Genomic DNA, 22,244 nt, shown 5'->3' with positions numbered 1-22,244 from the left:
AGCCGTTACAGCATGTCATTTCAGCCAATTGCCAGGAGCCATTAGAGTATCAGTGACCTCAGAGAAACCACAGTGAGACAAGACCCACTGCCTACAATGGTCGCTGTCAGACCATCTCTCCTGCACGGTCACACTGCTGCCTGGCTTCCCTGGCTCTCCTCTCTCCTTCTCTGATCCTCCTTGAAAGAAATACACCATTTAGCCCAAAGAGCAATTCTATCAAATTCTGTTCTCATCATTGCCTCTTCCACATACTAAAAGACTGGTACCAGCACAATGCAAAGAACAGAGTAGCAAAGACTGCTCAACCATTGTCTTCTAACCATGACTTACTTTGTGACAGGCAACCACAGAGACAAAGCCACCAACTATCCCAGAAACAGATCCTTCACAGGGAGCCACTGGAACAACCTCAGTCCTTTCTGGAAAAAATATCCCAGGTTTAAGTTTGCATACAATAGATTATGTCTAAGTCTTCACTGGATTTTGGCATTTATTTGCAACACACACAAAAAAAAGTCAAGTATAAAAGAAATTGTATTCATATTTTATTTTTTTTTACAAAAATAAACAATTTGAGAAACAAAAGCACATATTTTCCTGACTGTACAAACTACAAAACAGTATGACATTGGTCACTTTAGCATTTACTTTATTGCTTTCACTGAAAGCAAATTCTCTAGACACACCATGCCTGCATTTTATATAGAATTAAGGCTAGCATTCACTTGACATTATTAAGGTAATTTACTTCATTCACTCTAAGAATTAGCAAGCAATGCCTTAGAAAACCAAGGATCTGATGATATAAAGTACAAATAACTGCAAGATAGTCGTTAAATTAGTAATGTTCCACCAGCTGGACTGCTTTGCCAGTCTGTCAAAGCTTCCTGAACAATTCAAACTCGATCCAACAAAAGTCTTAAGCATGGGCTTAATTGTAAGCATATGCTTAGGTCTATCTAGCAAAGCACTCAGCACTTGGGTAAGTCCCTGCCCTTTCAGTGGGACTATTCATATGCTGATGTGAGTTGCTAGATCTACAAAATGGCTCTTTCAAATTAAAAATGAAACTTTATGATAACATTGGAAGCAAAAATGAAAATTAGTTACAGTCTTGCAATTCTAAACATAACCAATTCCTTCCGTTTGACAAATATGCTGGCATTGCATATTTGAAAGCTTTAACACAAATGCTGATTGTCCTCAGTAACGTTTGCTATTCAGCATACAAACTGATACACTTCAGTTACTCTGTTGTGATTGTACATGCCCAAATACATATCAGAGCGAAGGATACAGTCTTCCCATAGAAATGATCAACTTTCATCCCTGTACACACATGTACAGGTCAGAACCGTTCTGCTAACCTTGGTTAGAAAAGCCAGAGCCGCCAGCTGATTTTTAACCAAAATTATACTCTAACAGTGTATCATATCTTGTACTTTGCTTTTGCTTTTTTTTTTTTAAATCACATTTTCAAAATGTTGGTTTATTGCACATTCATCCTGGTCATGCAGGTTATTTCTTTAAAGTTTCCTTTAGCACTCTGTAGATTAGAATGAGTAATAGTGCAATTATTTCTCCAGCCACAGTCACCTTCTACCTAACAGCTGCCTATATTTATACACAAACAGCTCTTATCTCTCACATGTCAGACTGAGACAATTTAGGCATCAGTCTGTCACCTTCACATATGTTATCTTGTCAGGATCAGGCACAATATTATTTGAGGCCATCTTGAAGAAGACAAGCTGCCGACCTGCATCGAATAGGAAAGAGGGGAAAGGGAAAAAAATTTAGAAGTGATGAGCAAAAGGCTGCCTACCTTAAAATATTGACATTTCAAATTCTACTTCAACCTATGCATTCTTCAGGCAATGCAAGAATGCAATACAAGACTGAACTCTTAACTTCAGCTGATATAAACCTGAAATGCTTTTGTCTAAAATGACGCCAAATTTCCCCTGGCTTCAATATGTTTACTCTTACCTAATTACGGTCCAGATACAGCTGTGCAAAGCTAACACAATAAATGAAGGAAAGGTCTGAAAATTTTAGTACAAATTTCATGTGATCTTTAAAAAAGTTTTTTGAGACTCTTCCACTGATTAAATAAAAGGCTTGAGTTCAGGGCTTAAAGGAAAGACATTAGATTGTAATGAAGCAGAATCGTATTCACACGCTTGAATCTTTAACAAAACTGATCACTGCAATATATATTAAACCTCACTTTCTCTGAACTAGCTCTTGCTAATCACTTTGTAGCTCTGAGCTTTAAACAAGCTGGAACAAGGTTTCTACTCCTCACACTAAAAGCAGCAACAAGTGATAACAGCCTGGGTAGCATAAGGCACCTGGCACACATATATCTGAGGCCAGTTGGGGCTGAATTTGGTGAGTTTTTTGTTTGGATATTTGTGGGAGCCACAGCACAATTCTTCTATCTCCCCACACTTACTGACCTGGCACCTTATGCACATCCCTGCCTCCTGAGGAGCTCCTGCTGCCCCACAGACCTACATCATCATTGCCTTTCCTAGCAGGAAAGACCACCGAGGTACTTTCCACATCTGTTCTACCCCTGCCTTCCCTCTCTTTAAACTTCATAAAATCAAATGCTATTTACTCCCAGTTTGCCTCTCTAGGGAGCTCCCATAATGCTATTTTCCTTAAAAGAACCACAGGGCAAACAGGATGCCTCAACCATTGAGCAAATTTACATGCTGCAGGTTTCAGGGACTAAAGTACTCATGCATCAGGAACCACATAGTAAACAGAATGATAAATAAGACTAGAAATATTGCTACTAAGCACCATTTGATTTTAATATTGTCACCTGAGACAGGAGCTGGTCTAAACTTCCTATGAATTTCCCTGTGCTAGAATAATTACTTTTTTGATATATTAATTAACTTCGATATTCTGACTACAGACAGACTGACATGATGACCTAGTAGTAACCATGCTAGACACAGGTAAGGTTAACAGAAATTATTTTGTTCTAGGTTCCATGGAGGCCACTGTTCACACCTCCCAGAAGCACATAAAATGCAAAAAACATAGCAGCACACTGCCTAAAACACTCAGAAAAGTATGAACTGTCTAAAGTTTCTACTCGTTTGCGATGCTTTCAGAGCTGGGGCCCTGCCAGGCATGGATACAAGCCTGACTCTGGTGTGTATTTTTGCTGCTCAACTAAGCACAGCTAAAGCACCCAACTGCACACACAGTAGACTTTGAGGTTAAGACATCATGATCGCAGATGTACGGTCAGAAAGCTAAGTCTCCAAGCCTAAATAACTTGCTGCACTGAAGTCTGTGGCAGAGCAATGACTTCAATCAGCTTTCCTAAGGTGCAGCTAGCATCAGCTGACCTTCCTCTCAAAGGCCAGAGCATGCAAGCTGACCTGGCCCCAGCAGAAAATGGCTATTGCAGGCAAGGAAACAGCCATGCATGTGTGGAGATGACATACTGCAGTCACAGGATGGGAAAGTCCATGTGTCCACAACCAGTCACCACAGGAGAGAAATTCACCCTGACTTCAGTAGGGATTTTATTTTGGGGAAGGCTATAAAAGAACATGGATTTCGTCCTCAGCATCTTATAGACACAAATATGTCTCTTTTATTTACCCTTGTGGCATGCAGTATGCTCAGGCAACACTGCTAGCAGAGCTGGGCAGGGCCAGCTACGAGGGCATGCAGCTCTCCTGGGCATGCAAGGAAAGGGTGTCGGGTTGGGATTCAGCTGTGGCATTCAGCTCTTTGAAACCCTCAGCCAGTCTGGAGCTGCAGCTACCACAGATTTTTAGCAGAGACTTGCAACATTTTTGTTTCTCGGATTGCTCTGGAGTTGCTTGAAATAGGCACAAGTCTGGTGCAGAAGCAGCGAGCCAGAGCCAATTCTCTGCTTGATGTCAATCGGCACCAACCGTCTGCCTTCAGGGGAACCAAGCTGGGACTTCCAGGCCCACAGACCTTTTGCAAAATGTATGTCTCTTTTCTACAAGTGTATTCTGTTAGACAAGAAAATGAGCTGTGGTAGCAAATAGGATTTTCCCCTGGAAGGTCTACTTGTACTTCTACTACCTCTTCTACCTGGTTTTAAACCCTACCTTCTCACTGTCCTTTAGCCAAAGCTCTACTGCTACAGGCACTGTGTTCCCACCAGCAGCAGGGCATGTTTGACACCACCCAGGAAGCACCAGCTAGATGCACAGGAGAACCTGTTTGGTCTTGTGTCAAACTCCAACAAGCACACAGATTGGAAAGATTGATTTAAATCCAGATGTTGGACCTGCACATATAAATTCGGAAACAGGTCACAGGTTTTTGTTGCTGAATTTTAAAATAAAATTTCAGATCCTGTGGTTGGGTAACCTACAGTCCATATGCTGTAGCCCTCTAGTGCCAGCTCCTGTGAGCCCATCTGTAGGTTTCTGCTCCCCGACAGCTGCTAAAGAGAAGCCTCACCAAAAATGAAACTGCCTTTGCTGAAGCTTCAAAAACTAGCCCACTTCTAGATGATACAGGTGGCTCTCACAGCCCAGCACAACACACTCCCCAGATTGCATTAAAACACTTAAAGCAGCCAGAATGGGTGACTCAGTTGCTGTTTCTGCTCCACAGCATCCATGACCTACCTGTCCAAGTTGTCTGGTTAGTTAGGACAAAAGCTTTGCACTGGGAGTAGCTGTCACAGATCTCAATGGCTTCGTTGACATCAAACACGGAGAGGAGGCAGCCCTTATGATGGTAAGATGGCCAGCATCTGTAGTTCTCATCAGGAATAAAAGCATCAGGCACCCGTCTGTACTCTGCAAATAACCAGAGCAAAGCAATTGTTACGAAAGCTCCAGTAAACTGCTTGTTTTTAACAGACAACGTTTATTGTAACAGCTTAGCAGTAGGATATATGATGGAAAGGCTGATAGGTTAGATTGTATCAGTCCTGGTTTACTCCCAAACATGTTTATAGTTCTGCACCTTACTTTCTTTTTCCTTTCTTCCTCTTTTCTTCTCACCTTTTTCCGCAGAAAACTTCTGTAAATAAACAGTCTGTGCACAAAACGCTTTCCCCTTTCCCCACTGCATAGGCGAGGCTTTGGTTTTATTAGGAGTTTTACAGGAAGAATGTCCCATTGAATAAACAGCATCCACTTGAATGAACTGACTCACTGTCCTACTTCTCAACAGTGAGCAGGATTGTCGGGGTGAGACCTGGCCAGGCGTTCCCAGCCCTCCCTCTCCCTCAGAGGAGCATGCTATTTTTCTCTGGCTACTTTAGAGAAGGAAGAAAAGACAGGCTTTTAATTAAGCAAACTTTTTTTTGCTTGCTCAGATTAGGACAAAAGAGGAGTCGCTTGATGGGCCTCTGAAGAGAAGAGGGGGAAAAAAACTAGCGGGAGCATGTCAGCATGGTCCTCGCTCCGCGCCTCTGCGCTGCCCCGCCGACTGCTCCTCTCCCTTGGCTGCCGTTCAGTCTCACTTGCCTTTATGAGCTGCCTCTTGTTCTCTGTTCACAGCTCCTCTCACTTTCCCAGCCACTGACGGGGGTTTCTCTAATGAGTGCATCAGCAAATTCAACTAATCATTTATAAACATTTCTATTTAAGGTCCAGACACACAAATTGATGGTTCCCTCCTGTCTCTCCCTTCTACATCCTATTCAAAAAACTAAATACATTCCGTATTTCTTCTAATTGTATATGTTATGGAAACCAGAGCTGCTGCCCTGACTCAGCCTATTCTTAAGTCACTTTGGTTCAGGCGTTTTCTGCCTGGCATTGCTGATTCAGCCTGCTAATATTTCATACAGCACATTGAACAGGCACCACCAAGGCAAGTGTGTCTACTACTCTGAACTGCCAGTATTTCAACTGGGAAAAGAAGTACACATCCACAAGTGCTTGTTCACACCACACACTCTGAAATAGTGGGAAACAAATGCAGTAAATGCATTCTATTTTAAGCCTTGTTTCATTAAAAGTGTCATAAGAAACATTGCCAAACAAGAAGCAAAATCAAAGCTGATCATGTCTCAGTTAAACCAAAAGTAAAAAAAAATTTCTTAATTTAGAAAATGCAGATTCATGCAAAAGAAAGATAAAAAAATCAAAATCTAGTTCCACATTACAGATGGCCATTTCTGAAGAAAAGTCAGAGCATAAATCAAACCCCTACTGGCTGGATAGGTAAAGTCCCTTTTTTTCCCAACTTCTGTATCAACTGTAGTGTACCAATAATTGAATGCAACAGAATAATATTCTCTTATTTCCATATGGCAACTGCTGAGTATTGATTTGTACTACACAGCCAAGATCAGTAAAGTGATGTGCACAAATTAAAAGCAAAAAATCAATTCACTGTTGTCAGCACCATATGCAACCATTTGTATCAGCATACATTCCATGCTGACTGGATATAAAATATGACTATTCACAACTCCTCTTTGCAGACTTACAGAAGTGCCACCTAACATTACACTGCACCAAGCCCCATACCACAGAGGGCATTCACAGAAGGATTGCTGTGGCAGCAGAAGATAAAACATCTGCCTGATTCTCTGCATCAACAGGGAGCATGCCTCAGCCCTTCCCAAGGACAATTTTGGAGACTGGCAGGCTCTGTGCTGGGGCTGGGAGGAAGCTGCAGCACCCCTCAGCATGCCATCGGGGCACTAAGCAGAGCAGCCCCATGTCACACCATGTGTTTTTTTTCCATGCAAGGGAGAAGCCCATTTGGAAGACCCTTATCTTGAATTATCATCCAACTTTTAAACTCTTTTGAGCACAGATATGCTTCTTAATATCCCTACAGCACTTTCTTTCCTCTCAACACTGCTCCCAATACAGTTGTCAGGGGTTAGGCTCTCAGCTGACATAAACAGATTTCACAAGAGCAGCAGTGACTTATATGACCTGAGGCTCTGTCAGAGGTAGTAGATAAAGTTCTCCCTTTCCACTGACTTTTTCAAGGTGACCAATCTTGGTAAATCATTTGGGCAGCTTGGACACATTAATCAATGGAGTTGGGCCAGCAATAACTGCGATAGCAATGGCAAGGTCCTGGCTTGTGGGTGCAAGCAAGGATGGAAACCACTATGCCAGTACACAGGGTGGTCTCACCACACAGCAGAGCCCAGTGGCTGTCCCTACTCTCCTTGCTGCTCCCTGCCAGTTTCTACATGAAGTAAAGCCACAACCATCTGCAATGGCTCATGGGAGCAGAGTAGGTATATAGCAGTGCAACCCACATGCAAAGAGCATTTTCTGCTAGCCATGAGATCATCAAGTGCCAGACAGGTGAAAATACAGCCACTGGAGTCTAAGTGAGAGCACATAGTCACACGGGCTCCATAAAGGCAGCTTCTGGCAGCCCCTCAAACTGGCACAGACCATTGAATGCCTGCAGTCTGGGGATCTGAGCCTCCTGCCTATGCTGCCTTGGAAAGTGGAGTGGGAGTAATAAGCAGGGAAGACAGGAAGACGGCCTCTCTTCCCACCTGCATGGCAGGCAGCAAGGACAGCTGCCTGGGAGTGCCTTCCCCCAGGAGCATCCCAATGGGAAGGATCCACAAGGAGCAGAGAGCAGGACATGCAGTGGCCCTGAACATGCTCTCAAACACAGGATCGCCTCTTAACTATTACAGTCAGAACTGATCAGAAACTCATTGCAACACCAACCGAGCCCTGGTCTGAGGAAACTGCATTTCTCTTAAAAACTCACTCTGTCTCAACAGAACAAGGTAGCTGCCTTGCATTTGAATGGCAAAGGCAAGTATCCCTGGAATCTCTTGCTTACACAGTGACCATTTAGGGAGCTGACCCTTTAGCCCTTATTTGTATGAATCGTGAAGAAACACAGTCCTCTCACATGACCTAGAAGGACCCTCCTGAAGGATGCTCCTCCATCAAGATGTGCCTTGGCAATGATACTAGCTCCAGCCCTCAGGAGTGTCTGGATTCCCCTACACCTTTACGTGATCATCTTGGACACTACAGTGCAGTTACTTGGTCTTTTAAGCAATACTCCACTGGTTTAAAGACAGGTCCAGCTCAGGTTTTTGTCCTGCCAAGACCTGAAACTTGCTTAAATGGAGTCCTTGGAATTTGAAGGCTCATGGTAGTAAATCACATCATAAAAAGGTCAAAGTTCTGGTCGATTTCCAGACTAATGGTGTTTAAAACCAATAAATGCTTGCCTAATACTATAAATGCAGCCATAAATTTACACTTTTGCGTACATACACATAGCTTGACACAGAGTACATAAAGTCTATCAAGGTAATGGCAAGGAACAGACCAGAGAAATGCAAGGCATTCCTACTGGTATCATAACAGAAAAAGAATCTTTTCCTCCATCTATTCATTTTGTGAGGATTGAAACAAACAAATGCAATGCAGTAAGCCTGATCTTCATGTCACAACAGATCTACTCCAGCTTAACATATAGGAGCTAATACAGGAGCTCAAAGTTACACAAATAAATCCTACTATGAAACATTTTTCTGACCTGTAGACATTTTGAAACTTCAAAATATGCTATGCTGAACATGGGCAATTGTCAAAAGTTTGGGTTTGTGACATTTTTAATAGTTTTAAAATATTTTTACAAGTTTGTTCTGGTTAATCAAAACACACTGCTTTGATCAGAGCAGAATCTTCTGAGAAGTTTTGTAGCATGCTAGCCAGCCCCCAAGACGGCCACAGGGATTCTCAAGCTAAGCCCACTTACTTCTTGTGACAAAAGAGACATCTTTTAAAGCAATTTGCAGTGTCACTGAACACTGCAAAAGCTATACAAGAAAGCCAATGCTTTAAAATTTTAGTCTAATTTTTTTCCATCAAAAATCACCTGTATTGTTCCAAACCCAACTACAATCTATAAACATACTCATTTTCACTGTTTTAGACTGAATCATATAAAGAACTCCACAAGTATTTAATAAACTATGTGAAACTGCCTGTGGTTTCCCCCTTTTAGCCTGTCTGAATCACCTTAAATCTGACTTTAATCAGTCCTAATGACCATTTATTTCAGCCACAGCAGCCATATTGCATTTTTACTACCAACTACAACTACTTGTTGGAGATTTGCCCAGTTCTCTTTTCTAGTTATCACCTGCCAATACACCGTGGGTCAATGCCACAGTCACAGCAATGTTCATCCTTGAGAGAGAAATCATGCTGCTTATTTTCCTCCCTCCTTTTTCCCTCCACTCTTGAGAAGAACACTGGCAGTTGACTCTGGAATTGCTTTTAATTGTTTTGCTTACAAGTAAGCAGAAAGAGCCTGATCTTGCCAATATCAGCATAAAGTGGTATTGAGCAGTGATTTGTTCTACAAACAGTCCCCTCTGATTCCCAGGGAACTCATGGAGAACAAAATCAGATCCTAAATAGACAATAATACATCTATGTTTTTAGTATGCTTCATTTTATGCTGAGATTTTCCCCATGTTTCAGTACCTCACATTTAAACAAGCTTTTGACATGGACAAACATGCTTCTGACAACAAGCCTTGCAAAGCCCTGTGCACAGTTTGCTACAGAAAGCTCTTTTTTGGTATGTCTGAGAAGATGACATGCTAGGCGTATCCCGCGTGTCTCTGCTTTCAATCATTTTTGATGCATCCCAACTGTTTGGTAGGACAGGCTAGTCCCAGCAGAGCCAGGAGATAGCCCTGCTTCTTTGGAGAGTATTTCTGTCCTTTGGCTGTTTCCTGCATGCAGGCTGGGAGCGAAGTGAGGCTTGTCTCTTTTAATGTGCTTCTATTGTGCTTACAGTAGAGCCATATTTATATCAGTATGCAGGCTGTCACCGAAGTAAATAAATAAGAAGAACGACATGTTCCCTTATATTTTATTCCTGTTAACATGTCGCAGCTGGAGCATTTTTCCTGCCATCCCATGGCTGCTCACTGGGCTGTGGAGCTGCTCTGTACCCACAGCCACCTTTGCAGTAAACACCAATTTACTGAAGGCAACTAGCCCAAACTGGTCCTACAGATGCTTCTACACTGCATCTGGCCCACTCCCTCATAAAACCAACTATGCTAATGATAGACGAGCCAAAAGTTGTCTAGGGTCACACGTGCAGATTATTTAAGCTTAAAGACAGACGCCTATGGCATTTATAAAAGACACTCAGTGACTTCTTTAGTGTTCTGGAAAGGAACTGAGGATCTCAGCAGAAAGCATTTTGCTGTATGCTGCCAAGTTGGACATAGAGAACAGCTCACGTTGCTTAGTGAACTACTTCCATGATGGTGGAGATACATGTGAGCAGTAACCAACTGGTCACTGCACAGCTACACAGCCCCACCACATTTCCAGTGCTATACAGGTGCAAAGGAACCTGCTCCTGTATTCCTCTGTGTGCTGGGATTGCCCAGCTCCTGATGTGAGAGCCCTCCGTGCAAGGCAGGTCTAGAGAGAGACTTTGCCACTGCATGCAGCCCTGAGCATGTCTGCCCCTCAGCCTTGAGATCCCTGAGAAAGGAACACCAAAGTCACAAGTGCCAGGTAAAGCAGGAATCTGGGCTGCAAGGACAGGACTGCAGTATGTTCCCAGCTGAGCCTTCAAGCACCATCAGCATTCTCTTAGCATTCGCATTGTGGCCTGACATAGAATATACAAACTGCCTCCAACAATATTCCAGCAGCCTTGCAAAATTTCTCTCTCTCACATACACATATGCACAAACACACAGCCCCCCACAATTTCAATAATTCTTGGGTGGATTTACAGTTTCCTAAGCAGGTTGCTATAGTGACCCTGCAGAATATTTTTTCAAAACACTGTTGCATTGTAAATATTTATATACAGCATAATCCTGCCAAATTGTCATAAGACAAAGGAAAACACAAAGTGTCTTTGCTTTATGTCCAGCCTTCCAGATCTTTTAGCTTGGGGAATGTACTTTCGGCTAACAACAGCAGCTGATTACGCCTTTCTGTGGGCTTGCACACCCCCAGACCTAATAATGGGTCATCTATTAGCTTTAATGAATAACAAAGCTATCCGATTTACTACTGTTAGCTGATTTCACGCATTTCTGAGTAAATTCTGAGTTAACTGAAGGGCTAAGGCTTGGCTCAAGGGCCAGATACTCAGTTGGTACAAATCACTGTCACTTGATTGAAGTAATAAAAATGTTGACACTGGGGCATAACTTTACTGATGAACATCAGTAGGGCTTTTTATAGTCTTAATCTGGATAATTAATGGAAAGATTTAATAATTTTTAGATAACATGTGTCAGAAGAAATACAAGGCTCCTGTTTTAATTCACATTCTTCTGGATTCCAGCAAAAGAGGCCAACCGTCAATGGAATATAAAAGTATTTGTTCATGGTGTTGTTTTAAACACTGCAATGTTCCTATATCAACAGTAACAGTGATGTGATTTATGATTACAGAACACATACAAAGCTATTGAATGTCTTCCGTGCCTCTACTCTAAGATACTAAAGCAAAGTCCAGAGCATAATATAATTTACAGCACTATAAAATCTTTACAACTGAAGCACAGTGAAAGCTTAATATCCAAGACCTTCTGTAATATGACTATGTCATCTTGTTAAACTTTATTTATGGGAACATTAGGGCTGACAAGAACTTTTTTCATGTCACTTCCCTACTGCTTATCAATATCACCTTTCTCACTTTGTGGTGTTCATAGGAGGAGGTCTTCCTTTGAAAAACAGAAGTTCAGATAGATAACACACTGTTTCCTTAAAGTTTATGTTTCAGTTATGACCTTAGATCACTTGCCCAAGATCATGATCTCCTCTTTCCTAGTACAAATTTACAATGTTCTATCCAAGACTATGGATAATTCCATGCATGTAGACCTAAGACAAATTCTGAAGCACCATTACCTGAATCTTCCATGGTTTCTTCTCAAAAAAACCCAAAACAAAACCTTGTAATTCCTGGATCTGAATTCTCCTCCAGTTCTGCTTTTAGGATTTCAAAATAGATCATACACCAGAAAGGTCTTATTTTGTTACAAACATTTAGATGTCAGAAGACTGGCATCACTAATTCTTGGCATTTCTACTATTTGAGAAAGAAAAAATCCTGGGAATGAGTCACCTTGTGAGATTTCCATCATCTGGAGCAAAACTGACGCAAGCTTGTGCCTCCCTGATCCTGGCACAACAGTGTATGAACACAAAGCTCTGTTTAACTCTGATCTGGCCTGAGAACCAAACAAACAATCATCTCTAGTTTTATCTAAACCTAGCACTGGGTTGAAAAACACTCTTCTTGAATTTTCACTATGCTGCAGAGCAATGCAGAAAATGTTTTATAAAATACCACAATCTTAAAAATATATTTTGTCCAAATGAGCCAAAGCAGGACCTCAGCAGACAGCTTGGAAAAGTACCACAGTTGTCCCTTTTCATCCCTGTCTACCCACCAATATTTATACAAAATATTCAATCTGCTCAGCTGATCAGCCTTGGTTTCAGAGGTCAGGATGCCTTCTCAGCTGGGAATGTCCTGCCAGCGGAAGAGTTTGATCACTTGGACACCACTCTCATCCAGGAGACCTGTCACCCTCTCCTGTAACTTCACTGTATCACAGGAGAATTTCTCATTCCATTATCTCTAGATTATACAAATGGGTATGTAGGTATATTTTAACCCTCATGATATGACTTCTTCATACTTTTCTGGTAGCCTTAAAATAGAAATAAATTGCCTTTTCTGTTTGGTTAAAGTAGCCTTAGAACAAACAAGAAAGAAACAGGCCTGCACATCTTAAAGGCATGGCAGCTAAATCTCATCTAAGTGTAATTTCCATAAGACACCTGATTCTTCACACTTGTCATTGGTTGAAAACATTTTCCTATCAAGGTATTCAATGTTACACTTGCAGTATTTAATGCAGACCGGCCAAATACGACACACAAAGCATCTATGGATTTTCAACATCTTTGGTCGCGCTATAAAGTACCTAAGTCTATGAGCAGTGTCCTACAAATAAAAAGGGCTCCTTGCACAGCAGGGCATTACTAGCCATGAACATGGGTAGCAGATTCTGTATTATATTATCCAGGACTCTAAACAATTAAACTAACACAAAAATGTAGCCAAATATACATGGAGCTTTGCACCTGCACTGTTACATTTACTACCACTGTCCAAAGCTTCTCGAAGATTCTTTATAAACATGACAGACCTCTAACATCCAAAACTTGGTCTTGTCCTGATACAGCAGTTAGATCTGGAACCAACCAGCATCATAGAACAACTTCAGCCCTCCTGGCACTTCTTCAACAAAGAACGTGTTTGTACTATTGATTGTACTGCTGAAAATAATTTTGCTGTGTTGACAGGCATCACTCAGCACAGATTGTGATGAAAAGCTGAAAATTAGAAAGTTAAATGAACACCTGCAACAATTTTCATGCCAATTTTACAACAAAATAAATACTGAATTATTCTGATAATTGGGTCAAATTCATCCCTGGTATCATGGCCCTTTGAGGTTAAAAGCGCTGTGACCAGAATGAATTTGCCTCCTGCATCTCTTTCACTGAGCAAATGCTTCACTGAACTTTTCAAACTCCCTGTGCCAACATTCATCTTCATTTAGAACCATCTTTCTCTTTCTACTGAGCTTTTGCAGCAAAGCCCTAATTTTCCTATCAATTTGAAGTCAATTATGTTGACAGTTTGACATGAATATTGTACATACACAAAAATAATTTGCAAAACAGCTTTAACAATTGTTAGGCTAAACAGTAATTTCCAGCATACATAATCTTCTTTGACGTGCACAATTCTGCAGCTATCCTTCTAGGAAGAATATGCATCCCTTCGTACCACAGCTTGAAGAGCATGCAGAGATTTTATGAAAAAGATACTATTATGTAGCTTTGTTTTCATCCTGTTCTTTTTCTTTCACTATTTTATTCTATTGCTAGCAGAAGCTGAGGGACCCATTATTTTTTGCTTATAAAGGAATAAAAAATTTTATTCTTTCAATCTACAAGTGCTTATGTTACAAGACATTCCTTTAAGTCCCAGGAAATCCATAGAGGGTTACAGCATCTTGATTACATACTCCTCACTATATGTTTAAGTTCTGTTATTCCCAACAGCAGTGCGTGGATGCAATGAAACATTTTCCATAGATCTCTTACGGAAAGCAATGCTCCCTTTGGATTTCCTTATTCCCATTACAGCCTGCTCACACCTATGGATGTCCAGCTATGTCATTTAGGGAGAAAGCTTTCCCGAGGCTCTCAGGAAGCAAAAAGCAGATAAAATATTATCACATGCATTATTTCAAGGACCATTGAGCCCCGTTTTCTGCACATTTGCCCTTTCAAACCTCAAAATATAGACAAAGTCTCTGATTTTAAGTTTCAACAAAGATCACTTTACCAGCTTTCGGCATCCGGGTTGTTTTCTGTAGGTACTCCCCACTCTTATACAGATTCAAAACTCTCTCTAGCTGAGCAGCTGTCTCATCTATTCCCCAGTGAAGTTCTCCTTTGAAAGTAAGTACAGAAAAAGAATTAGTTAGATGAGGAGCATCCTGCACAGGACAAAATGAGGTTTCATTTGAATACACCCCTAAGCATCAGATCCCTGTATGCCCTGCTCCATGGTAGTGTTGTGACGTGGACATGAAATCCCTGAGTTACTACAAATCAGTTTCGCATCTGACACGAGCCAGGCATGTCACAGGCTGGCTTGTCCAGATGGGAATCCCAGGCCTGTGGGGAGAAAAAACTGAGGTGAGCTCCCTACAAGGGATGAACTTCAGTCAATATAGGGAACTCCACAAAGTTTTGCTTGTTAATTAGCTATAGCCCATCAGCATTCATTTCCCCCTGGGAACACACTGGAACAATGCACTGAAAAACCCTCAAATCAGCTTTACAGGCACATGCAACCACTCTTGTCTCAAATGCACAACCTTGGTAATCAGTAAAGATCTATGGTAACATCACTTGCCTCTGGCTTCTGAGGTATAGAAAGACTACTGGTACCATTGGCAGTGGGGAAGTATCCTGGATTTTATCATTAAAATTTCCCTTTTCAGGGACAGAAGTTCTTCTGGATCCCACAAGAAGTTGCATTCTGATGCAGTTCACCCCAGTGCTGAGGTGTCAGGATTAAGCAAATACCTCAGTGAAGCCTACATAAAATCTCAAAATGGGATTTCTCTGGTATACAGGACCATTCTTGCCTTCTCTGTACAGAAGTAACTTTATCCTGGATAGAAAAACAATCTGGTTCTATTGCAGTGAGCATAAACCCAGCACCCTCCCCATGCCAAGCACGATAGTCACACTAAAAAGGAAATACTTAGCATTACAGTGTTTATGCAATTACCTGTTGCATTGACTATCTTATCCAGTAACGGTCTCAGTGAGGATGGAGCACTGTGTGGAAGAAGATACGTAAAAAAAAACCTGCAATGGAAAAGTAATCCATATTAAGAAAAATTTTTAAAAAGAGTCTTCAAATGTCTGGTAACTCCTGAAGGGCATAAGCCATTAAATTCCTATTGCTTATAAGCCACTGACCTATTCAGGAAATATAATCGTATTCTATAGTCAAATAAATATATAGCTGAGACTATTCACACAGCTGTCTGGCATACCTAGGCCATGCTGTTATATACAAGGCTGCCTTGTACCTACATGTAAATGTACCATTAATACAGCAATTTGCTCTGAAGCTCCATGGATTGTGACTATTTGCAAAACTATCTGTACTTTTACAAACTAAAGAGATGCCATCAACCCCTGAAGTCTTGGGTTTGTTGTTTTTTTTTCAAACCATGAAAGTGCATAAATCACATCTCTGTTCATTTCAAATAATTGACTATTATTTTCTTTTCTCCCGGTCTCTTAAGACTTTCAAAGAAATTGCCAGAAGAAAGCCACCTTCTATTGTTTTAACACTGCTGGTATATAGAATGTCCTCTCTGTTCTCATCATTTATCTCTATTCAAGACACATTCATGAAGATATTCATTGATGGATGTATAATCACAGAATCACAGAATGGGGAAGGTAGCAAAGCATCACCAGAGGTCAGCTAGTCCAGCCTCCCTGCTCAGGGAGGGTCCCCTAGAGCATGTTATGTAGGATTGTGTCCAGATGGCATTTGAGTATCTCCAGAGAAGTTGGCTCCACTTCTCAATTTTAATGCTTTTAATTAAAAAAGAAAAAATATATACCTTTACCATCATTTGAAGTACAATTAATTGTCATATTCTTCCTTTACATTTCTATTACTCTGCCAATATTACTACCTATTGCAACAAACTCAGTGGCACAGAAACCTAAGATGAAGATGGACCGTTCAGGACCTGACAATATAAACAGAACTACTGAACATAAATATTAGCTAATGAGAAGAACAGGAACACAACTGGGAAATCTCCCTGCTTCACATCTAACTTGCAGAGCAAAGTAAATGCTTTTTCTATTACAGAGACCACATTGTCAAATGGAAATCCCCAGAGACTCCTGCTTGGGAAGGAGACCAGCAGATACCTCACAAAAAATTAATTTAATTAAAAAATTAAGTTACTGATATCAAAAATTGATCATAAATGCAGGTATCATTGAGCCAACATTCTACTTATACAATGAACATTTCCTTGAGATTATAACTCCCTTTTTCATTCCTTACAAAACCAGTATGGAATTATTATCGGTTTTACCAATTGGAATTATCCTCTGGTAAGTTTTCTTAACAATGAGTATGAAACAGACAATATAAATGCATATAGAAATCTGAAGATCAGCACAACACTTGTCTGGTAAATTTTACCTCACTGTTTTTGCTTAGAGATTATCCTTGAAGCAGAGTCCAACTGATTGTGAATAGTTCTTTGCAAAAATTCAATAGCTGGCATTTACTTTGCTAAACACTGGATGGATGCAAGTCACTGAGGTTATTGTTTTTCCTTGGCTACAGAAATATATGACTTGTTCTAATGCAAACACCCACATGTGAAATTCTGACATGTATAGACACTGATGCCTGCACAACTTTATTGAAGGAACATTTGTTATTCATCGATTCCAGGGCCAATGCCATCCCTTGTGATCTGCATAACACAGACTGTCAAATCCTTTTACATTTGTTCCTACAAATTGTTTCTTTTTGAGAACTATCTGATCTTAATTTAAGAATTGTCCATGATGGAGAATTCATCTCAGCCATTGGTTAATAGTTCAAAACATTAATTATGCTTATTTTCAAAACTGTCCAGTGCTTTGACAACTGTTCCCCCAAACATGTGGAGGGAAAACCCATAGAGACATATTGGCCACAGGAGGTAACCATCTTAAAGTCAAGATGAGCCGGTTCTTGCATAGTAGAGGTTTTTCCCGAATGTTTTCTCTCCTTTAATTATTTACCTCATAAAAAACCAGTTAGATAGACTAAGTGTGCTTTCAAGGCTAGGGAGTGCTATGTTTTAAAATTACAAGGAGTTTATGAATTGCTTGACATATTGCTGCTTTTGACCTAACAGAACCAACAACTCTTTACTGAGGGCAACCTCTAACCCTACAGCAACAGAGTGCATCCATGAAAATAAGAAATTTAGTAGGTTATCCCTAATGAAGTGAGGATTTCACTTTCCAAGACAAGTGCATAGGGTTTGTTCTAATGCCCTAGCATGGGTGGTCACCTAACAGCCTAGTAAAACGTGAATCCACTGTTCACCAAAACCCCACCATCTATACCAAATTAAGCTAAAGCAGGGACTAAAACACTGGGGCACTGTGCATGTGATACACACTGGTGAGCAGTTCAAAGGCAATGCTAAGAACTGTAATAGAAAATGACCACTTCCTTCAGCATGACCAGCAACCTGCCACAAGCACACCACACCGCAGACACATCCCCACTCAAGACCAAGGTGAATGGGTGCCTATTAAAGATGTCTCAGCCAGACCAGTAAAACAGACTTAACCAAAAGCTAGCAAGCTAAGCAAGATCTTTAAGCCAAGCAAATGGAAATGGAAAATTTTGCAGGACACACTAAATACTGCACTGCACAGCTGCTGATGGCTGTCATGTGGTGCAGCCCATTTCACTGTGGTCAGCTAATGCAACACACATGCTGGTGACTGCACTGGGACCAAAGCAGAAGGCTCTCTTTGGAGCAGCCTCTCCTCACTGTGGTCTGACAGATAGTGAATGGCATGATAACTTGAAAGGGAATGAGCACACCGTTTTAGCATGGTTCTGAGATCTCCATCCTCCTATCTTGATCAGACAGGGTGGCTGCCTGTCCCAGCAGTGCCCTTTAGATGGAGGAGCACACCACTGAGCATCAGCTTACCAGCTCCCTGGAAAGCAACTACATGCCCCCTCAGCATCCTGCACAGCCCTCCGAGAGGAGTGGCAGCTAATGGAGGAGAGCTCAGACCACAAACACAAAGTCATTGTCAGTTGTAAATCTGGAGGCAACTTTAAAATCAAATTCAGAAGACTGAACCATCAGCAGAACGCTTTCTTCAGCATGGCTGACTGGTCCAGCATGGCCCATCACCCATGTGTCCCCCATTGTGGACATGGCACTGGAAGGAAGTCCCTCAGTGCCTGCTCACAGAGACCAGGGGCTGGGATGGGAGGGGTGTGTAAGGAGTACCCCTTGCTTTAAAAATTTTGGGCTTACACTCCAGATTGTCAGCAGCTGAGGGTGGTCACAGCAGCCCCACAGCTGCACTAGGGCTGTTATCACCCTAGCATGACAGGCTCCAGCAAGGCAGGGAGCGCTGAGCCAGAGCACAGGATGCAAACTGAGCTCTAATTCTGCATCTGAAGCCAGCCCTTTGCTCAGCTGGTGGTGGAAAACACATGATGACGCTTCTTAACTCACACCAGAGAAGAGCTGCTGGAATTGTCTCACCACAGAGCTTGCAGGTCCCCAGCTCCACAAGCACTTCTGCTTCATTCCTATTAAAATCTCTAGTTGTGTGAAGAATTCAGTGGGTTTCAACCAACACAGAATTAGACTGAGTGGTGAACCACACTCAAAGTATGCAAAACATTTCAAAAGTTACAAATGCTATGTATTTTCACAAATGAAACAATTACTCACAGCTTCACTTACTCTTGGGTATTGGTTCTGAGACAATATGTACTCATTGATGTGAATAACTATAAAGGATGCTGGAGCTTTAGGCCCACTCTTAATTCTCTTTTGCCTTATTTGATCATATACCTGTAGGCATTGTAGAGATTCCTCTTCTCGTTCATACTCTGACACCGTCCCTCAACTGAACAGGGCAGGGTGAAGTTTCTCGCAGGGAATTCCATGAAGCAGTCACTGTTACTGGTGCAAGAACTCTCCTCAATGCTGGCATCATCCAGATCTGTCACCTTCAGTTCCCCATCCACAATCACAAACTGCCGAGGGCGAAAATCCAGTAATGTCACAGAGCCAAGAGGAGAGTGAGCCAAATAATGCAAAAGTCGAACTAAGCTGAGACATATCTGAAACACAAAAATCATGGGTACCTTGCATTATTGTCTCAGTGCAAAGTATATAATGAAACCACTTTAGCTGAAGATATGTTCATAAATATATGGCTTAATATAAGCATTATAACTTATCCTCAAAACTGAATGTTGCAACCAAGATATTTTCACAGGATTAACATAGCTGATTGTAAAACCCTTAAAGACTTGAAACAAAAATAAGCTTCTTTACCAGCACTTTCCCACACTATTCTTGAAGCTGGGCTAGTTGTTGCTATTCTTACTTCTAATAGAAATAAAACCATTAACTTTTAATAACACATTACACACAGGCCTCGACCACACAGTCTGATTCTGCTCTTTTACAAACTCCAGGTCTAGAAATTTTGGCTGGACCGCCCTGCACCCATGTCTGGAGCTCCAGCTGCAGACAGTGTCTGTATTGCCTCTGTACTGAACCTGCCTTTTGACTGCTTTTATCACTTTTTTCTACTGGCTCCTCTGATGTTTGCCTTTTTCCAGGGGAGAAGGAAGAAAATTCCCAGAAAGAGGAGCTCCACAGCTCCTCCGTAACTCTTCACCATGCCTCAGGGTAAGCACATATGTCTGTTCACCTTGGTGGGTCTGCACTGGTGGAGCCTCACGCACCACACTGAGGCTGAGGTGGGAGCTCTGCAATGATGGTGCACTTCTCAATTGCAGGTTAAAAACTTGAGTCAACTGTTACTAGACAGAAAACTCAACGAACACTGAACTCAGTCCTCTTACTAAAGTGCTGTTCTCAATTCACACATTCCTTTGGAGCACACTATGCAGCCTATTAATGCAAATGTAGCATTAATATGAACACAGTTAAATACTGGAATTTTTATTTTATGTATTAAATTAGTAACAGGTCTTAGTCTAGCAAGCTTTTTATTGTTTATATATAATCTTTGTTTTCTGTTAAAATACAATGTTAAGGGCACATGCATTGAAGGAGTCAAATCCAAATTCCATCTTGGGGCATAAATGATACACTTAGGGGAGCACATAAATGCATCCTTGATAAGAAAGCTGAGCATATCTGAAGTTATCCTTCACAGACCCTTCACTTGTGGGACATTAGGACTATCTCATGCTTCTGCATAATTATTCTTTTCTTGACCAGACAAGAACATTTTTCTCCTACTTACAGGATAAAACAGTTCACATCAAGATGTTTGTAGGTGCAGAAAAGCCTATATATGCCAAACTTGATTTTTTTCGTCTAGAAGGGCACAGGACTTATATATGTGCCATCCTGGAAAAGGCTGTGTAGAAAAAGCACATCCAGCCCAAACTAATCTACAATATACATATCTTCAATTGCCAACAAACTCAGAATTTAGCCTGAATAAAAACACAGGCTGCCATCTGAAATTATTGCCTTTTCTCAAAAGCCAAAAATCCCCTACTCCTGAATGAACAACCTCTGTGACCAACCTCAACAGGCTCTGCCATGCAGACCTGCTGTCAGGCTGAAACTGCAAATGCTCCCATACAATGAACTTTAAGCACACAGATGAAGGCTTTGCTCTGTATCACACACCTCTGGCTTACTCCGCTTACTGCTGAGTCCCTTAAAATAAGGAAATCTTTTGTAGGAATAAGGTCATATATTTGTGCAGTCATTTTCAGGACTGGACCACAAACAAATCTCATCTCAAGAAGATACAACTTTATTTCCTTCCTCTCTATGTTAATTGCATCCTAGACAAACTAACAAGCATGAAATTCTCTGAAAATTACTGCGGTCACAGGAATGTTTCATCTGTAATTCTACCTCTGTGAATCAGCTAAGCACCTTCATCTAATTTTTCTTCATCTTCCCTTGCAATCGCTCACTCAGAAATATCCACACTGGAAGGAAACTTCTCTGTTTGTTACCCATAATCTAACATATCTCTTGGTCATTTACTTTGTATGTAATTGCTGTCACAGTCCGTTATTTGCATTTCCTGGATGAGACAAGCCAAAGGCAGGTGATCTGGTATTTCAGGAGTCCTGATGTGTACCTCTACTGCTGATTAAGTCTGTACTTCTTTCAGGAAAAGATAGCTGAAGTTAAGTGCAGGAAACACACTTGCACCATCTATATTAGTAAAATAAACTCTGCCGGGGAACATTCCTGGGCACAGGAACTTAATCCCACATGCACACTGGCCAGCATGGTCTCTGGCCTGGGTCTGACCGGGATCAAGGCTGTTCTCCCACACTGTCCCCAGACAGGATCTAAAAGGCAGCATGGCTCAGGGACCATTTCTGACAGAGATCCTGCTTGCTGCCTTCAGAGAGTGCCAGAATTCAATAGCACAGATGTGTGCCTCAGCTTGCTGTTTCATTCCTGAGAACAGTCAGATGCGCTTTTAATTTTCTGGCAAAGAAGTAGACAAGTAATCCAAAGTGTTTTAGATGAAGACTGCTGCTGCCTTGCAACATCCTAGGGAGTTAACTTCAGATGAGGACAAATCCCAGTATATACCAACTGAGACAGCACTGTCTTGATCTAAGCATTGCTGCAGTCTGGCTTCATTTTGAACAAATTAAGTGTGACCTTCATGCCCTTGGTAAATTGCCAATGCAGTGGACAAACTGGGTTTGAGATTTGTGTACATTTATTTCACTTTTCCCCCAGTAAAAAATGAACAGAGGAAGAAGCAGTAGAAAACAATCATAAAACAAACCTTTGATAAGAATCAGGAGAGAAATCTAACATAGAATCATAGAATCAACCGGGT

At 41.3% G+C, this 22,244-nt stretch overlaps 1 protein-coding gene across 1 annotated transcript; it reads right to left on the bottom strand.

The window, feature by feature from the left end:
- Positions 1–1,171: 1,171 nt before the first annotated feature.
- On the bottom strand, positions 1,172–19,500 carry LOC103802516 (protein kinase domain-containing protein, cytoplasmic-like; the record flags this gene model as incomplete). The annotated part of the gene is made up of 5 exons (XM_009074997.1): positions 1,172–1,762; positions 4,647–4,820; positions 14,410–14,517; positions 15,367–15,446; positions 19,229–19,500. Coding segments are annotated over 5 exons (720 nt in total), but the record flags the coding sequence as incomplete, so codon positions are not given.
- Positions 19,501–22,244: the final 2,744 nt, after the last annotated feature.

This window comes from Acanthisitta chloris, unplaced genomic scaffold (genome assembly GCF_000695815.1).
Source record: "Acanthisitta chloris isolate BGI_N310 unplaced genomic scaffold, ASM69581v1 scaffold25295, whole genome shotgun sequence".
Lineage (NCBI taxonomy): Eukaryota > Metazoa > Chordata > Aves > Passeriformes > Acanthisittidae > Acanthisitta > Acanthisitta chloris.
Note: the sequence above shows the minus strand (reverse complement) of the source record. Positions and strands in the feature narration are given on the sequence as shown.